The 13,640-nt window shown below is 37.2% G+C and overlaps 1 protein-coding gene across 1 annotated transcript in view; it reads left to right on the forward strand.

The window, feature by feature from the left end:
• Positions 1-5,456: 5,456 nt before the first annotated feature.
• slc23a3 (solute carrier family 23 member 3) overlaps positions 5,457-13,640 on the forward strand; it is a 51,975-nt gene continuing 43,791 nt past the window's right edge. The window contains exons 1-3 of the mRNA XM_066688307.1: positions 5,457-5,693; positions 12,218-12,381; positions 12,581-12,669. Coding sequence (XP_066544404.1) covers positions 5,568-5,693; positions 12,218-12,381; positions 12,581-12,669 — 379 coding nt within the window. The 5' untranslated portion in view covers positions 5,457-5,567. The remainder of the gene's footprint in view (positions 5,694-12,217; positions 12,382-12,580; positions 12,670-13,640) is intronic.

A 13,640-nucleotide genomic window follows, 5' to 3' on the forward strand; every position in this document is an offset into this window, starting at 1 on the left:
TAAAGATTTTAAACAAAATCATGTTTTGGTAGCTTGCATATCACTATCCAGTTTCATTTGTGTTAAATATAAAAGATACATCATATCTTATAAAGGTTTATTGATAATTTATATCTTATAAATTATTTACCAATGAAAGTATTAATGACACCTTAATGTAAAGTTTTTTGGAAAAACTGAATTATTGGAATGGCGCTTTTATCTCGATCATATTTAAAATAAATAATTCTGTGCTTCAGAAAACTCATTCTGCCAGTTGTGGATATCTATTTCAAACTAAATCAAACACAGAAGGAATACCAACCTACCAGTATTCTATTTGAGTATATCAGTAATGTGTTTTAATCAGATTTAATTGGTATTTAAACAGATTCACCACAATGGAAATTCAGATTTTCAACTGCAATATCCCCTCTTAACACAAAATACTTATCTTTTGGAACACAAGATTCAATGCTGGAATTACTGTGTGCCACTTAGGCCTGACATTGTTCATGCAAATGTCCTCTCTTTTTACTTCACAAGAAATTCATGAGGCTTTAATTGAAACACAGATATACTGTAGTTATGAGAATTCTTATTCCATTGATTAAGGCCTGTGACAAATCCCACCAATATCAACATAAAAGAATAGTGTCAGGTTAGTAAGAATAAAGATTTGATCTATCAAACAATTAGCCTCCATCAAGTATTGATTGGTCAAAGTTTGGGTTTGGAATATGCCCAAGAAATCCATTCATTTAGACTGAAGAATTCAAAAGGTGACTCATTCACTTCCCTAATTGTAACATATGCTGCATCTCCAAATCTGGCCCCATCTCTGTCACTATGCAAAACAATTCTGTCTAGAGAGAGGGGCTGATGTTTCAACCTTAAAAAAAATCTACTGTTTTACTGACAAAAATCTACCCTTCTGTTTGAACATTTCTAAAGGATATAGGTGAGAAGTTCCTGGCAATTGAAAATAAGAAAATGTTCTTCCTCCATTTAAACAGGCCTTATATTTTAATGGAGAGAGTACTTGTATATCCAGATTATTAGGGTCAGGAAGTTTGCGGAAACTGAATATACATACATTTTATAGAAATGAGACCTGTCTTCATCAAGGTCCTCAAATTGGCTTAGAGTTTAAAACACCATGGGCTAGATGTACTAAGAAAGGCCAGATGCAGCGCAGAAATACCATAAGCTGTGTCTCAGTTGCGCAGTTTGCAAAATAAATGTTGAAATCCTATGTACTAAGAGAAAATATGTTAATGATGACAGCATGCATAATACTGATATAAATATATGTAATATCTCCTTACAACAAAAATGACAAATAATAATAATGATAAATTAATTCAATCTCTCATATCTACTTTTATGCAACACAGTTATATATGTAAAATATGTTTTTTGGACAATTTAAAACAAAATCAGTACAAAACAGATTCAAGGCTGAAATAGTGTGAAACGTAGACATGATTTTGAATATACACATAGTGCTTGATTTAATGTGGTTTTAAACAATGCATTTCCGCCATAACTCTGTACACTTTACTGCCCATTATCCGAATAATGCCCACCAGTTTCATGATAACATGATTCGAACAAGACTCCCAGTTGTGTGAAGGTATACATTTGGGAGCGTGCAGCAAAACATGCTCCAAAATCGCCTTCTTCATAAAAGTTTGCTTTGGCTGTGGCCAGATGATATCTCCCAGAAGCATCTGCAGGACATATTATGATCTCTTTATATTGCCTTAATCATAAAGTGACATATAGTTATCATGGCTTCTAAGCATGTTAACAGTGATTCTTAAGACAATGCAGCTAAAAGCAGGAAAAGCAGGACATCGATTCATTTGAGTGTTAAATGAGACGTGATTGCTCAATTCGATAGTGGCAAAATATTTTTTTACGGTCGAATTACATACTTGTTTTTATATTCCGGGACATAACTCAGACTTTTACATCGATTTCTAAGTTTACAATAACGCACATTGAAAGTGGTGATTTCCAGGATAGTCACTACAGCGTTGTTCAAGGATTCCCTGTATGTGTTCCAATATGTACCCATTCATTAACTGTTGAAAGTAGGTACACTTCCCTAATAGCCAGCAAATTTCATATATCTTTTCATTCAGATGGTTTAATATTTTACTATTCTTCATTATAAAGGACTGACCTTTAATACTCTTACATTTCTGATTATTTATTTTGAATGACAAATACCTGTACATTCATAGAAGAGGTGTATGTTCCATTTTTATAAATATGCTCAAATAAGCAGATGTTTTTAAGGCACACGTGTACAGGCCCAACAAGTTAGGGTTGCAACAGCTTCATATGCACAGTCTTTTAGTACATCCAGCCCCATGCTCTTTGTTTCATTGTTGTGTAGAAAATGTGAAAGAACAAATAAGAGAGTGAATGTGACCCCCCCTTAATACTTCTTGTTTTCACACAGTAATAGGGTCTTTGTGAAGCTGGCCTAGGGAGTGCTTTACAATAGGGCTCCCAAGACAGATCACACCTTCTCTTCCTTGGGTCTCCCTGTGTGACTCTGTATATCTTGTGTAGGTGCTGTTAAGTATTTGAAACCAGGCAGTTGGATAAACAGCCCAACTGAGAAGTCCCCTACCTCTCCCATGTGCTTGAACAACTCTGTCCTTTTCATGCATCCTTTTACTGTATCATGCCATTGTGCTACTGGGAAAAAAAAACAATCTGAAGTATAAAGATAAAGGTGTGGATCATCTTTTGTTTCTTTGGCTGTCTTTCTTTGAAATCTGTTACATCAGCTACCATGCACATGAAACTGTCTTCGGTGAATTGAATACTGTTCCTTTCAAGTCCAAGCATAGAACTCGGCTAGAGAAATGTTTTTGCTTTTGTTCTTATTTCTGTATGTTACATACCTATTTATTATTCTCCATTGAGTTTGATCAGTGTGTGCAGTAGCGGTTTTAGGATTTGCCTCATCAGAACAGAATTTGAATCTGGGAATACATTACAGTGTTGCTGACAAAAGTCTGTTTAGGTGTTTTCCTGAAATTCAGAGTGTTGTACAGTTCAGTGTCTGGGCTGAAAGGGGCTATTCATGTAACCCAGCAGTTGTATTTCCATAGCAACCTGTGAAAATGTTTTTGTTGTCCTTTCTGTGACAAGCTGTCTATTTGGTGATATTAAAATGGATACAAATCTTCATACTGCAGTTTTCCATGTTCTTCTTAATTTTTTTTATAAATGTTATCCAGTGTTCATATTCAAGTTTTGAACTGTATGAAAAAAAAATGTGTGAACAAGCCATTAATGTAAAAGGAACCTCACAGTTTCCTAAATTATTGTCCCCATGTTTCGACACACAGTGAGGTTTACACTTTATCAGCATGAGGACGTAAACCAATACTATTGAAAGCCTTTTATGAGGAAACGCTTAGTTCTTGCCAAATGATCACAATATTTTTTTGTAAAATGCTGGTAGAGATAGATACTTTTATTTAGACAAATATCATGTACAACAAAAATATGAGAGAACTATAAAATAACTAATAATAACAAATATTTACCGGTATCTTTTTTTACATCTTCTGCAAGTTTTAATTTTGTATTGTACCAGCAGTACATAACTCACATTAAGCATAAGTCAATTTGGTGATATGCCAAGGCGTACTGTCACTCAGCCCTGTAGTAGCACCAGTTAGCATTCGCTTATAAAAAAAAAATTATGAAGTAACAGTCACTTCCTGTTACTTAACCCCCCCCACTACCACCCAAGCAAAGTTGCTGTGGTATGACAAATGTGGCTAGTTTTATAATGTGATGTTTTGTGTTATCTTTTGAACTAGCCTAGCAGCTAAGAACATCTTGGATATGTTTTCTCTTGAGTGATTTCAGCAAATTCCCAACATTTTCAAAAGAAGAATAGGTAACCAGTTGTCTTCATTACATTGACGCTTTGCTAACCTGTCAGCATTTCCAGTCAAAGAGTAATTGAAAGCTAAAAGTGAATGATCATCTTATACGAGCACTGGAATTGCTTACTATCCCAGTATGATGTCTTAGATATTCGATTTATTTTTAAATAAAAATGTAAAAATATGAATGTATAAATGAAACAAAACAGATTTTCTACAAAAAATTCCAGTCAATACAATAAATAACATCTAAAGGTTATATTTTTTCTGTTACAATTTAAGTGATTCTTAAAATTGTTGTAGGTCTAGAATTGAAATGAAGCAATTGTTCTCAGTAGTCTGCTGTGCAGTTCTGAAGGGAATAAATGAATTTAGCACGTTCTTTAATTTGAGAAGTGCATGTTGTGAGTGGGGAGCAGAATAAAATAATACATATGTTGTATTATTTTTTCCATATTCAAAATTAAAATACCTATATCGCAGGTTGAAAATGGTTTTATATCACCCTTGTTAGAATGTGTTCTTATAGTAGAACATATTTTCAAAATGAGAGTGCATACTTTAACTGCCACCATTTTATCCTTTTAAGATAATGTAGATATCAAGGTGTTCTTATTTGCTTATTTACTTTCTGGCTTGTATATAGTTTTCTCATGCATGAAATCCTTTACGTATCCAGTAAAATACTGCAAATTGAAAGGACAGTTCCCAAAAGAAATGAGAAAACTCAAGGTATAAGTAATTATGCTTCATAAGGGGGTTATAAAGCCTTAAATGGTTTTACTGGATTGTTTATGGTTTTAAATCATCAATATACAATCCCCCCCGCCCCAAACAAACACACACAACTTCAAAGTAGAGGAGAAAAGGAAGATGTTTTGGCAAGTAAAATTGGAGCACACATGAAAATTATACTATTGTTGCACTGTAAAAAAAACTCAGTGAAGAGCAACCAGATTAAATACTGGACTGACAGGTAAGTCATGTAGTGAGAAGTAAAAATAACCCAATGGAACATGGAACAAACTGAAATCTGGGCATAGTAAATAAGTGATCAATAAGTGATTCTAAACTGGCATCCTATAACATCTGCATTTCAAAATAAATATTAGTAGGTGTGCTATGGCTAATCAATATACACTTTCCAGAAGATAATTGAATCAAGACACTAATGATTAGGAAAACTAGTACCATAGGACTTAGATGGAAGTGTCTTTGGCAGACAGCAGGAAGCACTGTTTTTATTTTTGAATTTAGTACTAATAGCTGTTGTGATCTTCATCACGTCTTATATACTGAACTGTTGAATATTTTGGAAAAACTTTATACACAATCAAACAAACAATAAAATATACATTAGCAGAAAAAAAAAGTAGCACTGACATCAACACATGGCACATAATGACAGACTGCTCTTTAGACAGTTGCTTTAAATCAAAACAGAAAGGAGGTCTGTACAAAACACCTCAGTTATTAACATAATGATTAAAAGGGTTAATGACAAACCTGGTTACACAACCCAGAGGCAAAGGGTAAGGGAACTATGAGATACAAACATTCTCTTTCTTTAAGTTTGCTGATAAGCAGTTTGAATTTAAGGGGCTTTAGAATGGCTTAAATGTCACAGTCAGTTAGCCGGTCGGGCCAAGGGTGGAAAATTGAAAGATGGCTTCTTGTGGTTTCAGTTCGGTTTTCAGGGGGGGCGAAGAAACACAATTGGAGCGGAGGATAAATGGCTTCAGAGTGGACCAGAAACCCCCTTGGCTCCTAAACATCTGTCTGGCTGTACAGGTAAATGCCAAAGAGGTGATGTTTATGAGTGCTTAGGCTGTGGGTAAGCATCCAATTTATTCACAGATGTCACTGGCATATATTCATCAAGGGTTCACCAATTACAGTCAGTTTTTTCACCGTACACTAATTAGTTTAGATCTGCTGTACATCCAGGTTGGATCAGTTTCCCAATGCTGTACTTACTTTGTAGATCAAAAGGCAGATTATTATGTTAGTTTTGTCCTTGGGACTGTATCATTGCCTCTGCCATAGTCTTCCATCTCTCTGGATAACTGTAGTGCATTTCACTGTATTATCTGATGTAATGTATTGATCTTTTTGATTTTGTTATGATATTCTTTAAGGTAGAAGGTTTATATCTCAATTATCTTCCTCCACTCTCTGTCCCCATCCTTACTGCAGATCACCATGTGTTGAATTAGTCTAAGGAGTCACAATGGATTTCACTCTGCAACAAATACATGTTAGGCATGGACAATTATGAAATAAAATAATGCAAGTGTAAAATGTGTAGAATCTATTTTTATGTTCTTTTGCATGTGTATGTGTGTATATAGAGTATTTGTATACATATGATTATATAAAGCACTAACCAATATATACTCACTTCAGTCTTCATTCCATTGCTAGAATTAACTCAGAAATTAACCTGAATGTACTGAAAAATATTAATATAGTTTATGTTACAGTAAAAACAGCAATACATACTATTCTAAACAATATAACCACAGTACCAGTTACTAAAATGCTTTTTAACATTTTTAACATGCTTTTTAAATTTGATTTTCTATTACTTATATGCTGCATTTTTCAGTAAATATCTCAAAAGTAAAACTATAGTTTTGACACAAATACTGCAGTATTCCACTGTAGTATTTTTTGCTCCTGGGTGGTGAAAGAAAGCGCATTAGACATGGACCACTGCTTTTTTACACAACTACAATTTGCTGCCTGGCAACATTCTTCTAGATCAGCCTCATTGACCTTGCTTGGTTCCACTATAGGTTCAGCTGATCACCAGGCAAATCATTGACCAGAAACCAATGTTATTGAGCTCAGGTTCCTGCAATGACATGATGATGGAAATTAGTGGTCTTTCTGATTCCTTAACAATAACACTTTGGACCAAGGTAGCATCTATAGTAGTAAATAAGCAATTCATAATAAAGCATTAATAAATAATGAATACAAAATACATGAAAGCATTAATACTATAGTTATCCACCATTCATGTATTCTTAATACGTTGAAAATATAGAATACTTACAGTAACCGAAGTAAAAGTGTATACTATATGTAGCATTCCAATGAGATGTTGCACCCAACTTCAATAAGAACTAAATGCATTGTTTTTGCACTGAGATAACATTTTCATGTTGCATGGCATTTCATATGAATTCTGTTTTTGCACCAATTTGTCAATTAAATGTATTGTTATACTTTTCTTTCATTACATGTCTTTTTAACTGAACCTTTAAGAACATAAGAAAGTTTACAAACAAGAGGAGGCCATTCATCCCATCATGCTCGTTTGGTGTCCATTAATAACTGAGTAATCCAAGGATCCTATCCAGCCTATTTTTCAATGTTCACAAATTTTCAACATCTATCACATTGTTGGGGAGTTTGTTCCAGATTGTGACAACTCTCTGTGGTTGGATTCCTTGAAGCCCTTGAATTTCCATTTGTGTCCCTGGGTGTGTGTGTCCCTGCTGATCTGGAAAAGCTCCTCTGGTTTGATGTGGTCGATGCCCTTCATGATATTGAAGACTTGAATCAAGTCCCCACGTGGTCTCCTCTGTTCCAGGGTGAAAAGGTTCAGTTCCCTCAGTCTCTCCAAGCAGGACATTCTCTTCAGACATGGAATAAGTCTGGTTGCTCTCCTCTGAACTGCCTCTAGAACAGCAATATCCTTCTTGAAGTGTCGTGCCCAGAACTGTACACAGTATTCCAGATGAGGTCTAACTAGTGCATTGTACAGTCTTAACATTACTTCCCTTGTTTTAAATTCTACACTTTTGACAATATACCCTAATATCCTGTTTGCCTTTTTTATTGCTTCCCCACATTATTTGGATGGAGAAAGTGAAGAGTCCACATAGACTCCTAGGTCTTTCTCATGCGATACTTCATCTAGTTCTATTCCTCCCATAGTGTATTATAGTGGAGATTTTTGTTACCTGCATGTAATACCTTGCACTTGTCCACATTGAATTTCATCTGCCAGGTGTCGGCCCACAACTGAATATTATCTAAGTCCATTTGAATAGCCTGTGGTCCCGAGATTGTACCTGCTGAGCCACCTATTTTAGTATCATCTGCAAATTTGACAAGTTTGCTAACTACCCCAGAGTCCAGATTATTAATATAGTTTAGAAAAAGCAAAGGCCCTAATACTGATCCCTGTGGAACTCCATTAACAACCTCACTCCAGTTAGAAGCGACTCCTCTAATCGACACCCTCTGTTTCCTATACATCAACCACTTCATAATCCATCTACTTACATTACCCTGAATGCCTACAGCTTCCAATTTGAGGATTAGTCTTTGGTGTGGAACCTTATCAAAAGCTTTATGAAAATCTAAGTATATCATATCATATGCTTTCACATGATCTACAGCAGCAGTTGCTTTTTCACAAAAATATAATAAATTAGTAAGACATGATCTGCATCGTCTAAACCCATGTTGACTATCTCCAAGAATATGGTTTTCATTAAGATGCTCCTCTATTTTGTGTTTGATCATTTTTTCCAACATTTTACAGGTGATGCAGGTGAGACTGATTGGTCTGTAATTTCCTGGCTCAGTTTTGTCCCCTTTCTTGTGGATTGGTATGACATTTGCTGTCTTCCAGTCAGTTGGCACATCTCCTGTTCTAAGTGTCATTAGGAATATTTGAGTTAGATGCCTATAAATAATTTCCCTAATTTCTTTAAGTACTGTTGGAAATATACCATCTGGCCCAGGTGATTTGTTTGTTTTTAATTCTGCTAGTCTCTTTAGTACCTCCTCCTCATTTACCCTGATCTCTCTTAGGGTTTGCTGTTGTAGTATTGAAAAAAGCTCTTTGCATTAGCTTTAGCTGCAAGAGATATGTTTCTTTCTATTTCCCTATTTGCTTTCCTGATCCATTTCTTATGGTCTCTTTGCAGCTCAACATATTGAGCTGCAATATATGTATTTTGTTTAATCTCCATCCCTTTTGTTTACGCTATACAACATTTTCTTTCTCTTGATATTTTTTTTGCATACTTCTATTAAACCATTTTGGCCAATGTTTGTTGGTCTTCAATTTGCTAAGTTTTGGTACGAATTTCTCCTGAGCCTCAAGTAGTATATTCTTAAAATATACCCATACATTTTCATCTGAATCTCTATCCAGTGTGCTCCAGTCTACCTCTTCTAAGTGCCACCTCATACCTTCAAGGTTTGGTTCTCTAACTAGTGTCAATCTGACATTTGAAAATATCAAGTCAATGCATGCTCTCTCCCTGGTTGGTTCCCTGAAAAATTTTGTTAGAAAGCAGTCATTTACCATCTCAACCATATCTTTTGTCTGCTTCTGTAATCCCAACTGGGCTTTCCCAGTCTATGTTTGGGAAATTGAAATCCCCCATTATAACAGCCATATCCTTGCTACATGCAGTCCTGATTACATTGTACAATGCAACATCTTGCTGAATATCTGAGTTGGGTGGTGTGTAACAAACTCCTACCACTAATCATCTGGATCTTTTATTCAAAAGTTTGACCCACAAAGATTCTGTTCTGTTACCGGGATCTAATTTGAGTTATTCTGCCTCAATGTCATTTTTCACATATAATGCTACCCCACCCCCTCTTCGATTTTGTCTCTCCTAAATTGTGTGTATCCTTGTATTCATCCCCATCATTTTCTGTAAGCCATGTTTCCGTCACTCCTATAACATCATAGTCACATGCTAGCACTGTGGCTTTTAGGTCTAACATTTTGTTCCTTATACTCCTGGCATTGAGGTACAAACATTCCTTCCTCAGGAATAACAGTGATGTCAGCCCCTGTGTCGAATTTACACTGCATTTTTGAGTTTCTAATTTGTAATTCCACTGACAACGGATTTTCTCCTGTATCAGTAGAGCCCAAGAAAAGGCTACTGTCTCCAGTAACAGTGTTCAGTGCTTTAGCAGATATGCACACTGCCGAAATTACCTTTATTGCTGTGATAAGCAGCCTCTTTTGCTGGACACTGCCACTTTTTGCCTGGGTCATACAGTGTGAGAACAAGCATAGATGATAGCTCTTGATTGAAACTGTCGAATGCTTTTTGCTGTTCTCTGCACCAATACCATGGTTTTTCTTTGCCAACAGGTGAAGGCCATTTTCCACACTTTTTCTCTGGCTTATGCTGCCTCTCTTATTTGGCTTTAAACTGCACACGTTTTTCTCTTAAACTTGGGCCGTGTGCTTCTCTTCTGAATCCACAGTGTATTTGCTAGCACTGTTCACCCCTTATGTCAGTTTTTCTGCCGTTTTACTTCTTTGACTACCTTGCCATGTTTATAACCTTAATTAAGGTGAAATCTTCATCTAACTGCAGTCTTTCAGACAGTGCAGTGTCTTTCAGACCCAAAACCACTCTGTCTCTCATAAGCTCTGATGTATGGTCCCGTAGTTGCAGATGTAAGCCACCAAGGTTGAAAAGAGTGTTCTCCTCTCACAGACCTTGAATGTGGAGGCCATGTCGATGGAGACGCGTTAGGAGCTTGAGGTTTCTGTGTTGAGTAACAATGATGTGTTGCTGACAAGGTGTCGAGGGGACAACTGCTGATTGAAGTAGCTCAAGGCAGACAGTTGTGTAAGCGGAGTGACTTGGATACAGATGGAAATCTAGAAGGAGGCTGGAGCCCAGCAGGCGCATCTTGAATAACTATAAATAAATAAAATGTAACAAACACAGTAGGAGAGCAATTACAAAACGGACAAAACTGAAAGACATGTAAAGAAGGAAAAATAAAAACACATTGTAAAGAGTAAAATGAACAAAAGCAAGACTACAATAAATTAATCATGTTCACAAACGAAACAGTAAAACAAAGACTTAGTCAAGTAAAAACAGAAGCAAAATAATAAATTAATAAATTAAACTGACACATTGATGCAAAAACATAATGCATATAAAAGGCCATGAAATACTGACATATTTTCTCTCTGTGCACAAACAATACATTTAGTTTGTATGGATGTTGGGTGCCACAACTCATTTGAATGTTACATGTAGTGCATACCTTAACTTCGGTTATTTGTATGTATTCTTTATTTTCACTGTATACACAAGGAACCAGGTGTATGAATATGTTTAACACTTGATTATTTTACATTTACAATGTGCTTTATGCGTATTTTGTAATAATAATAATAATAATAATTATTATTATTATTATTATTATTATTATTATTATTATTTGGTAGGCATTATGTAACTGCAGTTATTATTGGTAGTTATTACCTGGCAGGTTAACTGCTCTTCTCTGGGAGGCAAGTGACAAGTTAAAATAAACCACATGTGTCATATCCGTCCTGCAGAAGCAGACAGGTGCATAGCGGACCCAGGTGGGGATAGAGGGAAAGGGAGGAAAGCCAGGAGCCAGCGAACGAGGTAGAAGGGGCAAAACCAGGAATCATTATAGCAGAAACAGACTACAGGTCAGAGCACAGGCAATCAGGGCAATACAGGAGATCCAGGAATCGGTATCGGAAACACTAGAAGATCAGGCTTAGAAATGTTGCACGGTATGTAAACAAAGCTTCGTAGGGAAGGAAGGGAGCAATGGGGTTTTTATACTGAGTGTAGGTCAGTAGGATAATGAGTGTCAGGTGCGGTACATGAACCAATAATAATGAAGAGGGCTAAATAGGGTAAAAGGCAAAAGCTGGTACAAGAGTGACATCAGGCGGTGACCTCGGGAAACGGTCAGACCGGGGGTATGACAAAAGGTTTCTGTGATTTGTACACTTAACCATAGGGCACCTTTCAATTTTCAATTTCTATATTGATTTCACTTCTATGGGTTTCATTTTTCTTTTTGCATGTACTTTACCTTCATTCTATTCTGTATGCAATACAAATATTTTTATATAGTATGGAATCTTCTCCATTGATTCTCAAGGGGGTGTTCAAACATACTCTCCATTTTCAAGGCAGCTTGAGAATTCCCTTTTCAGTCCATTCCAATCGAGGACACACTGCTACTCAGTTCAATACATATCCAGAGTTACTAGATATCTCTGGCTGTACATCTGCTGATTGCCATTGCCTTTGCTTTCCTTTGCAGGTGTGGCTGAAACATCAAGAAGTTCAGATACCTGAGTGCTTGCTGAAACTCAAACCATTCCAACAGGGACTGTACTGATATGTACATTAAGCCATTAAGATATCAGTAGAATTCTCTCATCTATTCCAATATTCTGTGCTTTCAGTCACTGTATCTCTAATAGCCTTTATTAATGTACTTATGACTCTCTTGCTATCTCCATGCAGCATGTGGTGATCCAGTCTTCTTTGCTGGTCCTTGTCCACGGTCTGCTCCAGCAGCAACTCCAGGATGGGAATAGAGTCCGAGGCCACTCCAGCTACCAATTCATGGCCACTAGCCTGTTCAGCTCTGGCATTTCCACTCTTCTCCAGACCACACTGGGAACCAGGTAGACTGCTCAAGTCTATTGTGAAGTTCATCACTCTTTATATTGCAGAAATATTACTATTATTAGTTGCAATTCTATTTGGCAGCTACTTCAGAGAACTCCAAATCTGTTTTACATGCCCTCCATGAAACCTCACATCATGAAACAAACAAACAATTCACACACAAAATTCATCACATGATTCATGGTTTTCTGCTAGGTTGCCCCTAATCCAGGCCCCATCCATGGAGTTCCTGATTCCTGCCATCATTCTCACCTCACAGAGTGAAGGCCAGCGACATGGGAATGGTGAGTTTCATACTGACCCTAACTGCAGAACCTTAGCTGCATATAAGGGTGGAAAACTTATCTGCATCATGGGGACTGAAGCTTTTCAGTTCTGGCAATATCTGTGTCAAGGCAAGCATGATGCATTCACAAAATCTAGACCAACAACAACACCAAAAAAATAACAATACAATACACCGATCAGCCATAACATTATGACCACTGACAGGTGAAGTGAATAACACTGATAATATCGTTATCATGGCACCTGTCAGTGGGTGGGATATATTAGGCAGCAACATTTTGTCCTCCAAGTTGATGTGTTAGAAGGAGGAAAAATGGGCAAGCGTAAGGATCTGAGCGACTTTGACAAGGGCCAAATTGTGATGGTTAGACGATTGGGTCAGACCATCCCCAAACCTGCAGCTCTTGTGGGGTGTTCCCAGTCTGCAGTGTTCAATACCTATCAAAAGTGGCCCAAGGAAGGAAAAGCGGTGAACCGGCGACAGGGTCATTGGCGGCCAAGGCACATTGATGCACGTGGGGAGTGAAGGCTGGCCTGTGTTGTCCGATCCAACAGACGACCTACTGTAGCTAAAATTGCTGAAAAAGTTAATGCTGGTTCTTATAGAAAGGTGTCAGTACACACAGTGCATCACAGTTTGTTGCGTATTTTGCTGCGTAGCTGCAGACCAGTCAGGGTGCCCATGCTGACCCCTGTCCACTGCTGAAAGCGCTTACAATGGGCACGTGAGCATCAGAACTGGACCACGGAGCAATGGAAGAAGGTGGCCTGGTCTGATGAATCACGAGTTCAAGGTGTTGACTTGGCCTCCAAATTCCCCAGATCTCAATCCAATCAAGCATCTGTGGGATGTGCTGGACAAACAAGTCCGATCCATGGTGGCCCCACCTCGCAACTTACAGGACTTAAAGGATCTGCTGCTAACGTCTTGGTGCCAGATACCACAGCACACCTTCAGAGGTCTAGT

Source organism: Amia ocellicauda, chromosome 16 (genome assembly GCF_036373705.1).
Source record: "Amia ocellicauda isolate fAmiCal2 chromosome 16, fAmiCal2.hap1, whole genome shotgun sequence".
Lineage (NCBI taxonomy): Eukaryota > Metazoa > Chordata > Actinopteri > Amiiformes > Amiidae > Amia > Amia ocellicauda.